The sequence below is a fragment of the Lissotriton vulgaris genome, chromosome 10 (assembly GCF_964263255.1).
Source record: "Lissotriton vulgaris chromosome 10, aLisVul1.2, whole genome shotgun sequence".
NCBI classification, from domain to species: Eukaryota; Metazoa; Chordata; class Amphibia; order Caudata; family Salamandridae; genus Lissotriton; species Lissotriton vulgaris.
Genome location: NC_141698.1, coordinates 123,359,816 through 123,380,767, shown reverse-complemented (window position 1 = coordinate 123,380,767; position 20,952 = coordinate 123,359,816). Strand labels below are relative to the sequence as shown.

The 20,952-nt window shown below is 44.5% G+C and overlaps 1 protein-coding gene across 1 annotated transcript in view; it reads left to right on the top strand.

Moving 5' to 3' along the window:
- Window positions 1–15,906: 15,906 nt before the first annotated feature.
- AP5Z1 (adaptor related protein complex 5 subunit zeta 1) overlaps window positions 15,907–20,952 on the top strand; it is a 130,719-nt gene continuing 125,673 nt past the window's right edge. Inside the window, exon 1 of the mRNA XM_086940690.1 lies at window positions 15,907–16,104. Within this exon, the coding sequence (XP_086796816.1) occupies window positions 16,064–16,104 (41 nt within the window). The 5' untranslated portion in view covers window positions 15,907–16,063. The remainder of the gene's footprint in view (window positions 16,105–20,952) is intronic.

The following is a 20,952-nucleotide window of genomic DNA, read 5'->3' as shown; positions in this document are numbered from 1 at the left end:
TCATATACAATACAGAATTTTCAATATTCTTGGACATCTTATCTATAGAGCCAGCCAAGGCCTGTTCTACTGAAGAATGAATACACTCATTGAAATAATTATTAAAAGCTTCTCATCGTCATTGGTATCAGTCACCAGAGGACAGCTATCTAATTCCATGTGACAATAAGTAAAAACAAAAGCGTTAGGCAGAAAAGGGGTTAGAGAAGCATAATAGGAGCCTCCGGTCTTGACATAAAATTGTATGTAATGTGTGTCCTGTATTTAAAGTCACAGACCATGGCCTGAATGTTATTTATGATTTGTACCGAAAACAATTCTTTTAAAGCCTTTCTCACATTTGTGTGCAAATTAAATGAAACACTCTTTTTTGTCAAGTCTGTTAGTGGAGCACTTACAGTGGCAACGTCTTGTATGTATCTGGAACAGTAACTGGCTATTCCAAGAAATTATCTGACAGCCTTTGAACTTTAACAGGATCAATTGCCATACCCCCATCAAAAAAGATATGGCCAACACCTTTTAGCCAAGTCTTATGAAACTCACACTTATTTGCATTCACAGTCAAACCTGCTCCAGAAAGCAAACCACATACTAGTGTAAGGGCTTTATCATGTTCTTTTTGCGTAGCTCCAAAATCCAATATGTCATCGCTGGAAGTGAAAGCATTCATGACCGGCTGTATGATATACCTAATGATGTTTTGAAACATTTCTACAGTGGATAACACACCAAAAACGTAGTCTTTTGTATCAAAACAGATAAACATGTGTTGAAGATGTTGTAATGTACTTGCAAACATCTTCAAGTTCTAATTAACCTTTATTTAAATCAAGGAGAGAGAAGACCTTTCCACCACTTTATTGCATTATCATGTCACCAATATGTGGACCTGGATGTCGTTCTCGTTCTATTTGCTTGTTTGCCTTAAGCATTTTACACACATATGAAATGTTAGATCCGGGATCCCTATTTGGCTGAGGTAGGTACCTTAGGCCTAATAGGGACCCGCGTTTCCACATCAGGGAAAGAAAGGTCCCCTTCTGAGATAACCCTCGCTCACCCCCTTGGTAGCTTGACACAAGCAGCCAGGCTTTTCTTCAAGGCAAATGTGTAAAGTATTTGTAGCCATGCTCACAGCAACCAAATGATGATACCACAAATAGACTCCACACGAGTTGTATAAAAACGAGTACAAATTTTATATGAAAAGATATACGATAAGACCACACAATATAAATCCAACACATAAATATGTGTAATATTTCTCTTAGCTGGTTGTTAGGCCAGCCAGCCCTTGTAAGTTCTGGCGATATTAATGAGCACTTCTAAACATTCCACTGTAATCCTAATACCATGTTATGCAGTTCATAATGCTAGAATCAGGTACTTTTGCAATGTAAAAATAATGCAATGCATAACACAACAATCAGGCACTTTGCAATGTAAAAATAATGCAATGCGTAACGCAACAATGAGGCACTTTGCAATGTAAAAATAATGCAATGCGTAACGCAACAATCAGGCACTTTGCAATGTAATAAAAATGCAATGCGCAATACAACCACCAGGTACGTCGTTATGTAGAAATAAGGCAATGTGTTCTACACTAATCAGGTAGTTTGTTATGCAGGAATAATGCAATGCGTAATACGCTGATCAGGTAGTTTGTTATGCAGAAACAATGCAATGCGTCATACTACAGTCTGGTAGTTCGTTATGCAGAAACAATGCCATCTGTCATACACTAATCAGGTAGTTTGTTATGCAGGAATAATGCAATGTGTCATACACTAATCAGGTACTCTGTTATGCAGAAATGATGCAATGTGTAATACGACAGTCAAGTACTCCGTTATGCAGAAATAAGATAATGCGTAATACACTCCGGCACAGATCACGGTGCCTTAGGCAGTCTCTCCGCCACTTCTTCTGACTCACATTCAGCATCTGTCAACAGTTTCCCCCAACACGGGTATGGTGTAACAAAAAGTGCAGCTCCGCACTCCGGCCCGATACTGCCACTCTTTTGGCAATACGGGCCGCGATACGAGCCAAAGCAGAGGCTCGCGCTGCCGGAGTGAAAGCGAGGCCGAGAACGTCATCCTCCAAACCGGCACCCCGCCCCAGGAGTCGCTACCGGGGGGGCACAACCTCACTCTCCTCTCCTCGTCCAGTGGCTTGTGCCTCCGATGCAATCTTTTTGAATTGACAACGGCGGGCTCGGGCTGGCGGCTCAGCTCCTCCGGGGCTGCCGGTCCGGGCCGCTACTGCTACAAAGATCTCAGGCTGCCAAAGGGCACACAACGTTGCTGAGACTCCCTTGAGCTTCGGGTGCAGGATCACCAGACACTCCACACAAAGGTCTCAGGCTGCACGAAGAACATGGGCACATCATCGCTGAGGCTCACTTTAACTCTGGGTGCACGTTAACAAGGTAATACTCATGAAGGTCTCAAGCTGCACAAAGCACACGCACACAGCGTCACTGATCCTTGCTTTAACTCCAGGTACCCACGATCACAGGGCACACCTTACGAGGGTCTCAGCTTGCAACAAGCACACGCACACAGAGTCGCTGAGACTCTCCTGGAAACTTTTGTGTACCTATGTTTCCGCTACAGTGAGCCAGCTCACCTCAGGCCCATGGGGATAAGTTACTTCAGGACACAGCACATCAAAGTCCTTTCAAGCAGCAGGACACAGCACACAGCAAAGTCCCTTTAGCCTTTCCTTGGTTAAAATAGCAAACTGCAGGCCAGCCCCACAAACAGCAAGGGTCAGTCCTTTCATTCAGTCTCTTCAGTTGTTTTATCCTTGACAAAAGTTCCTCTTGACCGCGAAGTAGCTCCAGTCTTGTTCAATCTTGATCAAGCCATTCTCCAAAGTTCAGGGGCTTCAGTTCTAATAGTTATTCCCCTCAATGGCTTTGAAGTCTTTGTGTTCCGAGGGGCACTTGCCTCTGTTCAACCCAGTTCTGGTGCTTCCCTGCCAGTGACACATTCTTCCTATGATTAGTGGGGGTCTGGATTCTCAATCACTCAGCAGGAGATGGGACAAATGTTTTATAGCAGCAACCCAAGCCTCTTAATCTCTTGGGGCTACTTCTCCCACTACACTCCAGATGTAGGTCAGCCTCTTGCTGTCTCACCTCCTCCCCTGGGTCAAGACATTCCCCAGATCCTATTGTTTTTTAAATCCAGACAGTCAATCCACAACCAGGCAGAGACACACAGAAATGTTAGAGCACAAAACCCCACCCACTGCTAAAAGAGTGGCTTCTAAACACACAATACAAAAACCACCTTCATAAAAAGATGCATTACGTTGTGATTTCAGGCACACTATACTTAACCTCTCCATCTTAAGCTTTTGCGAAGATAGGATGGAAAACATATTACACAGCCTTCCCATTCTATCCTAGGGGCAAGATGACCTTTCAACAGTGAAAAACCAAATGGAGATTAATTCACTGTCAGGACATGGTACACACCTTGGTACATGTCCTACCTTTCACATGCACTGCACCCTGCCCAAGGGGGTACCCTGGACCTACCATAGGGGTGTCTGATGTGCATAGAAAGGGAAGGGTAAGGTCTGTCAAATGGGTGCACTTGTCAGAACAACATGGCAGTTTAACAAACTGCACCCATGCTCTACAATGGCAGGCCTGTGTTGCCACTTGTGTGGGTGGCACAATGAGTGCTGCAGGCCCACTATTAGCATTTGCATTACACGCCCTGGCAAACATAGTGCAATTTACAAGGGACTTTACTAGTAAGGCAAACATATCAGTCATGGACAACCAACTACTATTACACTTTCTACATGGAGCACTTGCACTTGGACACTGTTTAGCAGTGGCAAAGTGTCCAAAGCGTCTAAGTTAGCAACACCAATCAGAAAAAAGTTCTAGGGGGAAAGCAAAAAGTTTAGGGAACTTTAGCCAAAACGGGCCAAGTCCTACACATATGTATACAGACCCTTCACTGATCTTTTATGTCCTTTTTAGGCTCTGCCACTATGGGAGAAACCCATGGCATTGGACTAGTTGAATGTACAATAATGTCATGCTTAAGTAACGCATCAAGTTCTTTTTAAACCGCTTCTTGCGAATGAAAAGCAATTTGTCTGTGTGGTAGCAACAGGATGGACGTCCTCAATAATTTGCAACTTTACTTTCCTTGTCTTAAGTTTTCCCAAACCATGAAATAACAAAGGGAAATTACTTATTTTTTTGTGGTCAACATTCATATTGTAATTCACGGCAATCAGTCCCATATTCAAGGCTGTGCTGAAACTGAATAGACATGCACTTGATGCGGTGCCCGGAAGCACAGGGATGGGTGCTTGTACCTTCGTTTTCATGGGTGTGTCATCGTCGCTACAAATAAACCTTGACTTTTTAAAGGCGTTGATGTAGCCAAAGTGTATATTTAGGTTTTTTCGCTGACGTAAATTGCGGCATTGGAGGTAGTTCATTGTATTTCTCCTGTGGCATAATGTTTGTTGATGCACTACTGTCAACGATGAAAGGTATCGAACAACCATTTACTTTCAGTGTAATCTTCCAACAATGTTGGAATGACTTTGGTGCTTTGGCATATCAAGCTTTTCTTGACTGACATTTTTCATCATAAGTGGACAAACCAACATGAGCACGCTTTTCTGAGGTAAACATTTACATCACACAATCATGTTCATTGGATACTGATACAGAAGAACTGTTTGACGATGATTTAGATGATGATCAACTTTGTTCAGTGTCTATTTGTCTTAACTGATGTCGCAGCTTGGCCTTGTGAGTGTGCGCTGAGTGTTGATTCTGGAACTTTCTGGGGACCATTTTGTCTTCACACTGTGACACACTTACTTTTCACTTTGCAAACCGTCACAAAATGGTTCTCCTTCTACAGCCTTTGCATATCTCGTTAATAGCGTGACATTTAACTTTGTGTGGAAACAAAAATCCACCTCTAAAACACAACTTCTTTTTATGTGTAGACATCAGTTTGTGTCCTTTAGTCTTTTGGTTTGGCTTGGCTTACTCTTCACACTCATGACTGATTCGTTCTGGGCCCCTCTGGCCTCCATGTCAGCAGCTTGTCTATCGCATAATTTTCAGCCCTAGCTGCAATTAACACTTGCTCCAGGCTAAGAGTTTCTCTCAGCATTTGTAGTTTGAATGAATCTGACAAGCATGCGTTAATAACTCTCATACGCAGAGTTTCTTGAATCATTGATCTAACAATGTCTGATGAGACTGAGATTCTCTACAAATTCTTCAATAGTTTCAATTACGTTCTGGCATTCTTGGTTGAATGTAGCCTAATCAACATTTGGCGTTGGATTAAACTTGAGATTCAAAACTCCTTTAATTTGACGATATGTGACATCTTCATCAGTTCGGAGCATTTTTGTTTATGACTTCTATTATACCATCATGATTTTTGAGATTCTTGATAATTCGAAGCATTAATGCTAAAGACAGATTCAACCAGGTTTTCAAAAAGCAGCTATTAATAATCACAAGTTGCAACATAAAGTACCATTTGAAAGTGGTGAAGACAAAGCACACGCAAATTGATGTCAAAGAATAAAAGAGTTATTTACTCACCAAACTGGATTAAAGTGAGTCAGTCTGACCTCAGCATCAGGCACCGCAACCCAGACCAAGCCCAGGGGTTGAGTTTGAGAGGTGTGCGACAACACCAAAGACTCCAAATTCTTTGGAATAGTGAACTGCTGAAACAAAGACTGAGGTTGCCTTATGAAAAGTTTTCAAGGCTGATCCAGAGGCTAGCACATCTCAAGGCCTTAGAGATTGCTCACACAAACCGGTTCAAGATGTACCACCGAGGGAGACAGAGAGAGCTCCACCCTCAATATTAACCACTCCCACAAATGCTTACAACACTGCTGCTTTCCTAAAACCACTGTTCGATACCGCCAAAAAGCAAAATACTGAAAAAAGATGGACTGCTTGGATAGAGGCAATTGATGATTTCATTGATGCACTTGAAGATACTGATTACGTATGACTGTAAATTGAGTTGCAGCGTGATAACTTGATGTACGGTCAGACCTGCAGGTTCTCGGTCACCGACATGTAGATTTCTATGCAATGCTTTCGTTGTTTTCAACTTCTTTACAGTAAATGGAGTTGCGCTTTGACTCCACAAGAGTTAGGTGTTGATTCCTTACTTCGGCTGTAACACATGTAGCGCGCATGAGTAGTTTGGACCCCAGCAAACTCTGGGACAGCACTGTTGAGTTTTGGGTTACTTATCCCCTAAGTCATCCCCAGTATTGGTGTCTTTCCCAGCCAGAGTACCCACCAATGACTACGTCACACACACAGATTAGTTTCACACTTCTTTATTTGTCTGTGTGTAACTGCGAACCCCACATTCTAAACCATCCTTCAATGCATTCTGCTCTACCACTTACATCACAGTTCTACGGAGTCCCTCTGGAGCCAAAACGGTTCCATCATTTCTAACTCACAAGACACTACACTATCTACATAAAATACAAATCGGGGATCTGCATGTTACGCAATGTGTTTTGCATCAAGTATATGAACCCTCTGTGCTACTTTAGGAGTAAAAATTGTAACTGTACAAAACACAGAACTCTCTCAGAACTTCATAACCATCAGAATAATCTTAATGATATATATATCCCCTTCAAAATTGTTGGGCACATGATATCTGCAGCAGATGTCTTAACCATATAACATATTTAAAAATGCAGGTTCTTTGTGACCAATTAAATAGCCTAGAACAGATTCACTATCACATTACTCTATGTAGCCAATGTTTCTGCAGTAAAAAATGTTCTAATAAATGTTTAAGGTGAGTCAGAATCTGCTTTTCAGGCTGAAGCCCTCTTGACTTCATCCCCTTTCCTCTGCCACACCTGAGCCCCCAATGTATGGGATCCTGGAGTTTTTTCTTTCTCTCCCAATTCCAGGACTGAAACATAAGGCATTATTCATATGTGTGAATGCCAGACATTGACATTTAAAACTTGGAGCTATGCTTGTATTTAATAGTCACGTCAAAACCAAAGAGCAGACTCAGAGCACAAAAACCCTCTTTGTAGTGTTGCGCTCTAGTGTATGCACGTTGCGTCATGCCGCGACGTGCCGGCAGCCATTTTGTAAGCTGCGCGCGCATCCCGGTTCAGAATCGCAAAAGTCTGAGAACAGGCATTTCTGCTCGGCGCTCCTTATGCTGTGCACGCTAATATTAAACAGCGTACTTCACCACTCCAGTGTCCTGTGATAATTCTTGAACCCTGTAACATTACAATGGCTACGAGGGTGGGATAAGGAATAAAGGACCACAGGAGGAAGAAAAAGAAAAAAAAAGAAAACTATAGAGGAAGAACAAAAGGGCAACAGGACAGAGGTGACAGATCAGCTGAACCGGGCACCACAGACGATAGACAAGCGTCAGCCTGCAAGTAAGCAATCATACACTGACAAGCAGCATCAGGGAGCGCGGCAGAGCCCACAGCCCCTCACTGGCACCAAACTGAGCACCGGGGAAAGACAAAAAAGGCGCGCTGAAGGCAAGAGCACCCAGACGCTCATCAACCCCCACTATCAAGGGCATCAGCGCTGGCTACCTCGGGCAAGAGTGAAGGGGCAGATACGGAAAGTCCCCAGTTACAGACCGAGAGACAGGAGGGGAACAGTGCACCAGGCAGTCCCAGAGGTCACAGCGGCACGCCAACCACAGAAAGGCTCGAAAGGATGTGCGCACAAGCGGCGTATGCGACAGCCCCCGTGCAATTCTTGCCCAAACGAGGGAAACCCCTCATGAAGTGGGAAGATTGGAGAGACTATATTGACAACTTCATAGAAGTGCTCGAGGACAAAAATGATGAAAAGTTCACCAGCAAGGGGAAGAAGCGGATACTATTACATAAACAAGGCCCGGAGGGGCTCAGAATTTTTAAAAATCTGGTACCCAAACAACGAGGGAGCGCAGATGACGACGTGTATGCCCACGCTATCGATGACTTAAATGAGCACTATAAGCCAGCGGTTTGTGTATCGATTGACAGATTCAACTTCCAGCAAAGGAAACAACGACCAGGGGAATCAGTGGAAGAGTACGTGGCGGCACTAAGAAAACTAGCGGCCGCGTGTGGATATGACACTTTCCAAGATGAATTCATCAAGGATCAGATTGTGATGCACACCACGAGCACCGCCGTGCAGGATAAGCTGTGGGGCAGTGGCGACGCCACGCTAAAGGAGGTACTGCTGATAGTCAAGAGGGCAGAATTGGCGCGAAGGTGCGCGGAGGCGACGAAGAAGGAAACAACAGCAAGCCCAATGGTTAACAGGGTAGAAGACGAAGAGCCTCGCAAGGAATACGGAAATAAAGGATTCTCATCGAAGGGACCGCACAAGTGGCAAGGCAACCCAGGACCTCCGGGGAAACGAACGGGGAACAATAAGAAAGCCTGTTATAGATGTGGGAGCTGGTCCCATGAAGCACAGGACAGGAAGTGCCCGGCGTTCCACGCCAAATGTATGTACTGTGGAATAGTAGGGCACTACGAGAAAGTGTGCCGCAGGAAATCCTCCAGAAGCGTGGTGAAATACATAGACCAGGAACAGGAGGACCGGGAAGAGAACGCAGAGGAAGAGGATAACACCATACTCCGCATCTACGACCAGCTGTTGAGCGCAGACAACAAAAGATCGACCAAGCCTGTGCTGGACATGACAATCGGAGGAGTGCCAATAAGCATAGTGGCAGATACCGGATCGCCCAACACCATAGTCCAGAGAGCGGTGTGGAACGAAACATTCAAGCCACATTTGGGCCCAGACCTGGAACGACTCGACATCCGGCCAGTCACGTACAATGGAGACAGCATACCAATGGTAGGATTCAGGCCATTAAAGTTTGAATTCAGAGGACGCAGCGCCAACTGCAAACTATACATTTCGGAAAGAGGACCATCGGTGCTGGGATGGCTAGACCAGGGCGACCTGGGCATTAAACTGGATCCAGGAGGGAAAGAGCAGATACTACTCACGGAACCCGAAGTCTGGCCAGACCTGGACAAGTGGAAGAGAGAGTATCCCAAAGTATTCGGAGGCATGGTGGGAAAGCTAGAAAAATTCGCCCACAAAATAGTACTCAAGGAAGAAGCCATACTGGTGTCTCATAAGGTCAGAAATGTACCCCTGGCAGTGAGAGAGGCAATCCAAGAGGAACTGCAGGAACTGGAAAGGAAGGGGATCATCGAACTGATCATGTGCGCTGAGTGGCTCGCGCCATTGGTGGTGGTCATGAAGCCCAGCGGGAAGGTCAAGCTATGTGTTGACCTGCGTGAATTGAAATGCTGGCCAAACGAGAGGGATCAAGTGGTACTCTACCATAGATTTGGCCTTGGTATATCACCAAATCGCATTGCACCCGGAGAGCAGAAAATTGACATCATTCATTACCCCCTTCGGGTGCTACCAGTTCCGTCGCATGCCGTTTGGACTTGCATCGGCGGCGGCGGTGTTTCAGAAACTGATGCATCAACTATTCAAAAATATGGATGGCATCCAATACTTCCAGGATGACATCCTGGTAATGGGGCGAGACAAGTTAGACCACGATACAAAACTAAACAAGGTACTGAAAGTCTTGGAAACTAAAGGACTCACGGCGGAGTGGGCAAAGTGCCAGTTGGGCATCGAATCACTGATCTACCTAGGGCACGAAATCGGAGTGCGTGGCATCACACCAAAGACTGAAAACGTAAAGGGGATTTGTGAAGCACCATATCAAAAAATCAGAGTTCCTTCTCCTGGGTTCACTATCAATCAGATCACTAATTGGTCATGGGGTCTTCCCTAGGAGTGCAAGGAGGTTGTAGTGTTACATTAGTTACCAAATTTACACTTGAATGCAAATGGTGCCCACAGGTATCAACAAAGACATGAAACAGTAGTATTTTGTATAAAAATATTGATCAATCATTTATTAAAAAGGCAAAGTAAAAACAAATTAGAATAAGTAACAACATATACAGGATTTCAAATTTTATCATAGGATTTTACAAACACAAAAAAACATATCTTGGGAACGAAAAAGTGTCGACACTTTTTCGTTCCCATGTCCAATTTATTTTTAAGACACTTTTTCGTTCCCATGTCCAATTTATTTTTAACCTAAATCATTGTATAAATGACAGTATAATGTTTTAATAGTAATCTTTTAGATATGTTTTTTTGTGTTTGTAAAATCCTATGATAAAATTTGAAATCCTGTATATGTTGTTACTTATTCTAATTTGTTTTTACTTTGCCTTTTTAATAAATAATTGATCAATATTTTTATACAAAATACTACTGTTTCATGTCTTTGTTGATACCTGTGGGCACCATTTGCATTCAAGTGTAAATTTGGTAACTAATGTAACACTACAACCTCCTTGCACTCCTAGGGAAGACCCCATGACCAATTAGTGATCTGATTGATAGTGAACCCAGGAGTGATTTTTTGATATTGTTGACCCAATCCTTTTCCTGATAAGAAAGGGTAGCTCCCAGATAACCTTTTTTTTGTCGATTTGTGAAGCACCACCACCTGCCAGTAAAGAGGATGTTGTATCATTCCTAGGAATGACAGAATACTACAGTAAATTCCTGCAGCATTTTGCAACAAAGACTCACCACATGAGAAAGCTGACGAGGGAGAGCTCGGTGTTTTGCTGGACAGAAGAAGCACAAAGAGAATTCGAGGCCATCAAGAAGGATGTGGTGGGAGCTATACCACTGAAAGGATATGACCCCCGAGGCAGGACAGTACTCACAACAGACGCCAGCGACAAGGGATTGAGCACGGTGTTGATGCAGGACCGAGGGCAAGGAGTGATGGAAACCCTCAGTTTTGCCTCTCGCACATTGAGCGACAGAGAAAGGAAATACAGCGTCATTGAAAAGGAGATGCTGGCAGTCGTATGGGCAACCACAAGGTTCAGACAATTCCTGTGGGGTGCATGATTCCAGCTAAAGACGGACCACAAACCCCTGGTCAAAGTACTAACATCCAGCGGACATGCGAGTGCCACCCTCAGGATCTCGAAAATGACATTGAAACTACTGGAATTCAGATATGATGTAGAATACATCCCAGGCAGTCGGAACAAAGTGGCAGACTACCTAAGCAGGGCGGCAGCCATGGAACCTGGAGAGGAGGACCAGTCAGGTGGAGAAGAAATGGTGGCCCTGATGGACGATCAGGAAAGAGTTATCAGCAATCAGGAGTGGAGTGAAGCCTACAGAGAAGACCACACCATGCAGGAAGTGAAAACATGCATCATAAAAGATTGGCCAGACAAACGACACACCAACAAGAACGTAAGACCGTACTATGAGGTCAGGTAAGAGTTGTCAATGGATGATCAAGGCGTGTTCGTGTACAGGGGAGATAAGGTTGTACCCCCAGCAGGCATAATTCCCAACTTATTAACAATACTCCACGAAGGCCATTTGGGGATACGAAAAATGAAATTGAGGACCAAGGAAAATTACTGGTGGCCCGGCATGGACCTGCGGACTGAGCGGCATGTCAGGGAGTGCTTGCAGTACCAGGGAGCGGACAAGACACTAAACCCCTGCGACCGGCACTGGGAAAATTTGACCCTCCACAGAATCCGTGGGAGGAACTGTCCATAGGCATCTTAGGCCCAATCTTAGATGGACAAGGCACCCAAAAGTATGTATGTGTCCTCATTGATAGATCCTCGAAATGGCCTGAATTGAAGGCGGAGGAGGTAATGGACACAGAGACCATATTAAAGTTTGTGACTGACACCTCTGGTGAAGAATTGGCTTGGTAGTTTAGTCTGCCCTGTTCCCTGCCCTGTTCCCATGATGCACTGGGCCAGGGACAGACTGATATATAGCCAGGTTCTGAGCTGGGATGGTGCAGTGAGCTAAATAAAGGTGATGGATCAAGCCCTGATCTTTGGACTGGGTAAGAGTGGTCTGCTTAATTCAGACACTCTGTTCATTACCACCTCCTTTTCTGAATCGTTTTTGGCCACTATAGGTGTGGCAGGGTATACTCAGACATGAGTCCCTTGCTCACTGCACCATCAGGATTCAAGCAAGCCGGGCCGACGACGGCTGAAATGCCAGAAACAGGTCCCCGGAAGCTTGTCTCCTTTCTGGTGAAGAATTGGCTTGGTAGTTTAGTCTGCCCTGTTCCCATGATGCACTGGGCCAGGGACAGACTGATTTGCATATAGCCAGGTTCTGAGCTGGGATGGTGCAGTGAGCTAAATAACGGTGATGGATCAAGCCCTGATCTTTGGACTGGGTAAGAGTGGTCTGCTTAATTCAGACACTCTGTTCATCACCACCCCCTTTTCTGAATCGTTTTTGGCCACTATAGGTGTGGCAAGGTATACTCAGACATGAGTCCCTTGCTCACTGCACCATCAGGATTCAAGCAAGCCGGGCCGACGACGGCTGAAATGCCAGAAACCGGTCCCCGGAACCTTGTCTCCTTTCTGGTGAAGAATTGGCTTGGTAGTTTAGTCTGCCCTGTTCCCATGATGCACTGGGCCAGGGACAGACTGATTTGCATATAGCCAGGTTCTGAGCTGGGATGGTGCAGTGAGCTAAATAACGGTGATGGATCAAGCCCTGATCTTTGGACTGGGTAAGAGTGGTCTGCTTAATTCAGACACTCTGTTCATCACCACCCCCTTTTCTGAATCACCTTTGTGAGAGAGGGCATTCCAAAATCCATCCTGAGTGATAACGGCCCCCAATTTACCTCTGACAAATGGAGCAGCTTTATGGAAAGAAATGGTATTCTCTCCAAACACACCTCGATTTATAACCCCGCTGGTAATGGACTGGTGGAACGCTTCAATAGGGTGGTGATGGGGTCAGTGCAAGCAGCGATATCAGGCAACAAGGATTGGGAGAAGGAAATATGGCACATGGTCTGGGCGTACCGAATCACCCCCACAGGAACAGTTTACAGTCCATTCCAAATATTGAGGGGCTGTGACCCCTTCACAAAGGACAACCGACTATGGAAAGAGAAAACTATAACGAGCAAGTGGTCCCCTGCAGTGGTCTCGGCAAACTTGAAGAAAGCACAGGAAATATACGCCAAACACTACAACAGGCGTAGGAACGTGAAGGATACTGAGCTAGAAGAAGGCGAGTGGGTGCGAGTAAAGTTGGCAACGTTGCAAAGGAAGGGGGACAGTAAGTACAGTAAACCACTGCAGGTCAAGGAGGTGTACGACAGAGCAGCCTTATTGAGCGACTGCAATGTATGGTCTCAGGACCGCATGGCGAGGTGCAACAAGGTACTACGGTGGAGTCAAGATGAATGGGAGCTAGAAGGAGTGGAGGAACCCTATGCAGAACAAGAACAAGGTAATGAGGAACTGGACATGAGTATAAGAGACGTTGGCGATGAGCAAGGCGACAGCAGCAGCTTGGAAACGGCGAAGAAAACGGACACAAGGTGGTCAAGGGAAAACACAGCCGCCCTGAGCAATGAGAGGGGCGGTGCAGAGCATAGCTGCCAAGGTTTCAAATGGCTATGTGTGACATTTTCAGAATGTCAGTGAATTATGAGTGACATTTCAACGACTAGGAGTGACACCTTTGCCCTCGCAAAATCCAGTAATGAAGACGAGGGAAACATATAATGAATTAAATTAGAGCAACAATAAAATTGTAAAACTGCTGCAAAGCACCAGAAAGGCATTAGGCCTCAGGTTGAGGGACAGAGAAGTCTCAGGCATAGCCAGCAGCCAGGGCACTGTAGTGGTATAATTTTACTAACGAGTCTCTCTCAACACTTACACAGGTGTTTTGAAGTTATTCAAGGAATGGCCGGTTCAACTTGAGGCCGCCTAGCATGAATTAGTTAATATACAGAATGAAAGTTCTGCTCCACGTTCCATCCACATGCTCCGATAACTAAGTACTTTTGATGCGCTTCAACTCCAGTTTTAGTTAGACATTTGTGTATGACACGTATATGTCCTGCCACCAAAAGTCTCACAAACACGGTCACCACCTTCAAGAGACACCCACCCTCCTCCCCTGAGCGCCGGATTTAATTGCCTAGCATGACTAAAGTAAAGTACAATTGGAGTTTGTTGCTGGCCCACAGCGAAGGGAAAACTAATTGTAGCAGACTGCAGCATGCACGAAGGACATTTGCGGCATGGCAGCCGAGTCGAGCCAGTGGGCAATTATATGTTAGATCATGTGTTGTGATTGGTAGAAGTCAAGTGAGTGTTTATGTGGCACAGAGAAATCATTTTACATTAGCTGAGCTGGCCTGAGAAAGGTGTCATGCCGTGCACGTTGTGTGTGCGTGTGCAAGTTTCACTGACGATGTGCAATTTTGTGTGTGGATGCGAGTGCGAAGTGTTATTTGCCTTGAAATCGGAGAAGGTCGGAATGCAAAACCGGGGGCACTGATCATTTTGACATTTATTGCCAACGAGTACTCTATTTACGCCCCTCTCTAACTTCAGGACTAGAAACTGCACACTTACGTGTGAGCAGCTGCATTTCAGGCGATTCTGTCCACCTAGCTCACCTCTCTGTTGTGACGGGCTGCCGGTATCAGGCTAGCTCGGGCCGGCTGGCTGAGCTGCACAATCCTGGTGCTCTGGCATTGCGAACAGAACACTCGGGCCATCGCAGTCTGCCCGGGTGTTCGAAGTGACCCACTCTTCCGTCCTCCGGGGGCCGTGGTAAGACAGACTGGGTGGGGCGCGCATGTTGCAGCGGCCGCGGGATTCATTACCGCGCCAGCTGTGACCTTACCAAGACCAGCCAGAGCCCCGAGCCGCCGGCGCCGCATTCAACGAACACAGCAGGAAGCCTGGGCAGTGCATATACATTGCCAGGAGCCGCTGGTGGCGCGCATGGCACAGTGGTGGCAAAATGCGTGACAATGCATTTCAGTGCGGTGATGCGGATCACGGCACTGAAATGCGTGAGTGTCACACCTGTTGCGTGACGCTTGGCAGGACTGGCAGAGACTCACGAGAGAGAGACCACGCCTACCCCGGTAAGACTGACCCGAAGTGGAAGAACAGTGGTGAGACCAGCCTGATTTCAGGACTTTGATATGAGCAGAGGACTGTAAGTTAAAAGTTTCATTGTTTGGAAAAAAGGGAGATATGTAGTGTTGCGCTCTAGTGTATGCACGTCGCGTCATGACGCGACGTGCCGGCCGCCATTTTGTAGGCTGCGCGCGCATCCCGGTTCAGAAGCGCGAAAGTCGGAGAACGGGCATATCGGCTCGGCGCTCCTTATGCTGTGCACGCTAATATTAAACAGCGTACTTCACCACTCCAGTGTCCTGTGATTATTCTTGAACCCTGTAACATTACACTCTTGAACTGTATTTAAAACAACTTTACAGTGACGTCGACGATGCAGACCCATCAAATGATATAAACTTCTCTAATCGCTGCCCCAGGAAAACTCTGTACTAGTAGGAACTTTCAAGTGCTTCATGTTTGGGATTTCCCTCACAAAACTATCCAGTATATTCAATTGAAAAGCAAGATTTTTGTATAAATGGTACACATTTACCGCGTTTTGATAAATGTGGTATAAATCAGTATTTGTAGCTATTCTACGTGCACACAAATTAGCGAATATTTTCAAGCATAAAGGCTAGCTCCTGAAAGGTAACATTTTGATTCTAAACATATGTCTTCATTTTGGTCAGTGGATTCAATATATTTAACCTATCTCCTTTTATCTTTGGGACTTTCTGTGTGGTCTGATACTATCATCTTTCCATTTCAAGATGGCCGCCAAATCTGCGCTCCTCAGATTAGGAATCATTACAGTCCCCCTTTTATTTTCATGCCATTAGTGTCCGCCATACATCTGCGGTCAAAAAACAGGTGACTGCAATAGTAGTCACGGGTAATTTCAGCTCTGCTCTGTGCAGCGGGAAGTGCACACAGGCTGAGACCAGAAATGGTGCATCGGCCGTCTTGATGTGCAATTAAAACGAAGGGTGTCGTGGTCATGTTTACGGCAGCAGCAGAGAGCTTCCTCAGGCAAGCCAGGTAACAACTCCATGATTCTTTACCCTAACCATATAATGCTTGTCTTGCACCGGGTGGGTAAGTTCGACTGTTAGCGCTGTAGGTCTGGATGAGGCGTTTTAACTACTAACGGAGCATTTTGTTTAAGTAACTGAGCCTTAGGGACTGACAGCACCTCTAAGGAGTGACTCCTATTCCCTGGTCTAGAATAACTAAATCTTCTGGCGGATGACATCATTCGGAGGTGACAGACCCTCTTTTGGTATTCCATCCTCTTCACGTGACGTCAGAGTCTAGATTTGCACAATGTACTTTTCAGTATTTGCATTATTTATCCGTATATTTTATGACATTGTTAAGATCCCGGGATTTACGTGAAGAACACAGGAGTAAGATCTTAATAGTTACCCCATATCTGCCCCCCAAGCAATTACTTTCTTTACGCTTTCAACTCCTGAGCTGGTCATATGACTTTGCTAGAGTGGTGGCCCATTGGTAGCTTAGCAGCAGACAGACTTTGCCTCGTTTCAGTGCTTGTTAAAAGAATCTAATCTAGCGGTATCTCGCATGCAAATAATGCTTGCATGCTATTTCAGAAGCATCCTTTATATCGGAAACCCTGCATGACCAGCATTGGCATAGCCAATAGGTCTCGCCTTTGGGACCTTATACGTGTTTAGCCATGCAACAGTTGATGTTGTTGCACCAAGGATATTATGCTGGATAACTAAACACTTATAAGGTCCCAAGGGCGAGACCTATTGGCTATGCCAATGCTTGTTTAGACTTGAGTTTATCGATGCTCCTTGTTAAATATTTATTTCAAAGCGTAATGGACATAAATAAGGCTGGGAAATAATAAACGGAACTGCTGATTTGTCCTGTGTTTTCATAGCACAGGATTGGGGTTTTGCTTCTTGTCTGCATTCAATCCGTAGCACGTGCTAAATACATGAACTTGGACTTCATATAAATCCTTTGAGCCAGGCAGTGCTCATCCTAATGTCAACACGGTTCGCCAAGTCTTTTGTCATTCACAAATAACTTGACACTTACTTACTGGATGGGCCTCTTTATGTATTTCGTGATTTTAACTGAATAGGAAACCTTTGCCATGTTTTTTTGCTCGGGATTGGGGGAACGCTAAAAAACAGAGTAAGTCAATACAGCAAGATAAAAACATGACAAATTATTATAAAGTGTAATGTATGTTTTATTTTTCATTCATTCTTGTGCTTTCTCTGAAGCATTTAATATTGTAGATTGATGGCCAGTGTTAACTACGGGTATGAGTGAGCGGTTTCCATCCAAGATTTCTCCTAGGTTCTCAATTTTCTGGGTTCTTTCAGTTGCAGATCCCATGCTTGCGAGTAGGTTAATGGGAGTTAATTGAAGTTTGTGTTCCTGTGGAAGTGTCTTGTCTTTAGATCCATTTAGAAAATGAAAACCTTTTTTAACAAGTGATGCATGTGGCCCTGGTAGCTTGTGAAGTTTGTATGATACAGCTGGCTGTAATCGGATGTTAGTTTGGGTTTCATTAGTACACATTTGGATGTTGACTTGGTATGAACCAGCAATATAGCTAGTGGCATCATGTAGCCGTTAAACAACAGAAAAGTTGTTGGATACCCACATGGTACAAATCAAGATACCACCTGGGTAGACTGCCATTGTTCCAAGGCAAAGTAGGTAGCTGTGTTCAGAGAGAAAAGAGCAGGTTCAGTCTAAGGTGGGTAGGGATATGACTGGCAACACTTTGCAGTCTAGAATACCCAATTTTGTAGTCCACTGTATCACATCTTCCAAAATGGTCAGGGGCGACTCATAGCAATAATCTAAACAGCAACTTAGATATCAATTTCACACAAGCACAACTGTGAAAAGTGCAAACATATTGAAATAAAATAGTCACACACTTCTAATCCCAGAAGCTCTGGAGGCAAAACGAGATAATTCCTCTCCTCCTGATCCTATAGTCTGGATCATATGAATTATGCTATACTGCAGTGTGTTCATCATAATTGTGCATTTGCTTCAACCTATCACATTCACATTTCTAGATCAGACAGATCATAAGTTACTAAAACAAAGTGAAACATGTGGTGCGGTATGGCGTATACCTTGTAAAGGTTAACTGGTCATTGTCAGCGGATGATTGGATACATTGAGATGTCAAACTGATGTTAAAAAGGGGATTCTTTTGCCCAGACAGTATTAATGTGTGTAACACGTCAGACAAGTTATTTACTAGTGCCACAGAATGTGGTGCATTATGCAGCATCATTTTAGTTTTTTACTATATAATTTAGTCAGCCAGATACATAACTTGGTCTATGTTGTCACATAAGACCAGTGGTCCTGGCTATGGTGCCAAAAGGGGTAGGTTGTAGGGGGTTGTCCGAGTGCTAAACATCCATCATCGACAATTCTTCTGCAGTTTAGGAGTCTTTGATTTGGGCACAGTACTCTGTATTGTCGTCAAACACCTATTTTATCAAATGATATTGAAATAAAATACAATTACACACTTCTAAGAGTCAGAATATGGAGGTGCTGTAAATATTACCGTATCAGGGCAAATATCCATTTCAGGGTCCCTGCTCATGGACCCCAAAGTACCAAAGTACCAGGGTTCAATTCCCGACGCGGCAGGGTTGTGGACCAGGGTCAAAACGGACTCGATAATTCTCGCCTCGGTGCCTACTCTAACCAGGGAACACACTCGGCAACTCTGGGCATTAAGCTTGCCTCATCTCTACAACGGCCCCCCACAGACGCCGGGGATGCCTGGTTTCACCTTGGAGATACCCAGAAAGGGACCATCTCACAGGGAAAAACCAGGACGGGTTCCCCAGCGGTCTTCAGCGCCAGGATACTCCATGGAGTCGCAGTGCGCTTTACAAGTACACCCACATTTACCAGACTCTTCGGAGATGGGCACCTTTTTGTTTTCTTAATTCTCTGAGGTTATTTATTTCCCTGTTTGTTTGTCTCCCCAGCTCTCTCGTCCATAAAACATTATTTCTTAAGTTCCCATCAAGGGTGTTAGGTTCTCACAATGTAACTCTAGAGGAGCAGCTATACGCTCTCCCTTCCTCTGTAGCCTGTCCTCGTGTACCCTGCCTTTAATTCACCATGCCACTGAGACTAATGTTTGTATTGGGGTTGATATTGCTACATGTTCAGTTGTGTGGATTCTGTTCAAATGTCCTTCAAGATACTTGTCTGACTTAAAAGAAAAAGCTGAGAAACATTCTTCCTGTAGTTTTTCCCTCCAACTTTGTACAGCGCTATTGCCACCTTGTAATTGAAAAGATTTCTAGTGCAGTTTAATGTAGTGTCATTTTGGTTGTACATTTCATTAGATGTAACCACATTTTAAAAGCTGCAATGAGATTTCTGTGAAAAAGCAGTATGTTCGAATCAGCAGTTTGACGTGTGTGTATGTGTATGTATGTGTATATATATATATATATATATATATATCACAGCTCCAAAATCCTAGCAATACCCAGCCGGGTCCCAGGAATCAGCACTCTCGAGCACAGCAGTGTTCTTTAGCAGGGAAGTTTATTAAAAAACAGACGCGTTTCGGGAGAGCCCTCCCTTCCTCAATGTTTACATCAGATAGGCAGTGCGCAGCGCCATTATCTATGTTTGCAAAATAACTTGAGACAAACGAAGGACTAATCCTCGCACGCAACACTGGGCGCCATCTTTGAGTGTATAATTTCAACACAGTTCATATCGAATTGCTATCAAGTTAATAACACCTAAATACTGCAGTGTATCGGCACAATTGATATCTTATAAAAACCATATATTGTACACATTCTAATACATTCTATGGCTAAGACAGCAATACATTGTTGAGAAATACTCAACCTCCGACAAAATCACAAAACTCAAATGCGACCATGTCGGACAATATCTAGCCGTGGATCGGCAATTGCAGCCCAATAGGACTGCCACAACTCAGGTGTAATCAAAAACTGAAGCAATTCTTCTAAGCAAATATTGCTAATAGTAACATCATCCATCACAAAAACTCCCAGGACATTTCTAAATACATTACAAAAACATTTCAAATGGAACTGGATACTCAATACTGGACTCATTGGTTCTCATAACACAGTGATACACATTGTTAACCCAAGTGAGAGGCCAATTCTTCTCCCATATTTAAACCTCCAGGCGCTTTGGTCTCCAGGTCTATAATGTAACGGGACTCAAGTCTCCTAAGTGTGAGCAATCTATTGCCCCCTCTTGGATTCTCTCCTACTTGGTCCAAACAAAAGTACCTGAGAAGATTCCTGTCACTGTTCTGTTTCAAGGAAAAATGTCGGGCCACTGGATACGTGAAATCTTTATTCACAATGGCCCGCATATGCTCCAATATCCTCAACTTGACAGGATTGATAGTACTCCCAACGTACCGTAACATACAGGGACATACTAGGCAATAGACTGCGAAGTCTGTGTGGCATGACATGAATTTAGTTATCTTCCTCCCATCTTTTCTACCCGGGACTTCATATGTCCGTGTCCTTTTACTTGCTGCACAGGCTTTGCATTTTCCACAGGGGAAAAAACCTTTTGTGTCTCTCAAAGTGCCTAGTGGTTTCTGAATTGGTTGTAAATAGCTATGAACTATTTAATCTCGTAGAGATCTGGCCCTCCTGAACGTAATTAACGGTGTATTGGGAATGTCAGGTCCTACAATCTGATCAGATTTCAAAATGTGCCAATGTTTTGACAAGATAGATCGTAGTTTGAAGGAGTCAGCAGCATAGGGTGTTATAATGCGGAATCTTCCTTCAGTATTGGGACCTGCCTTCTTTACAAAAAGACTAGCACAGGGTATTTTCC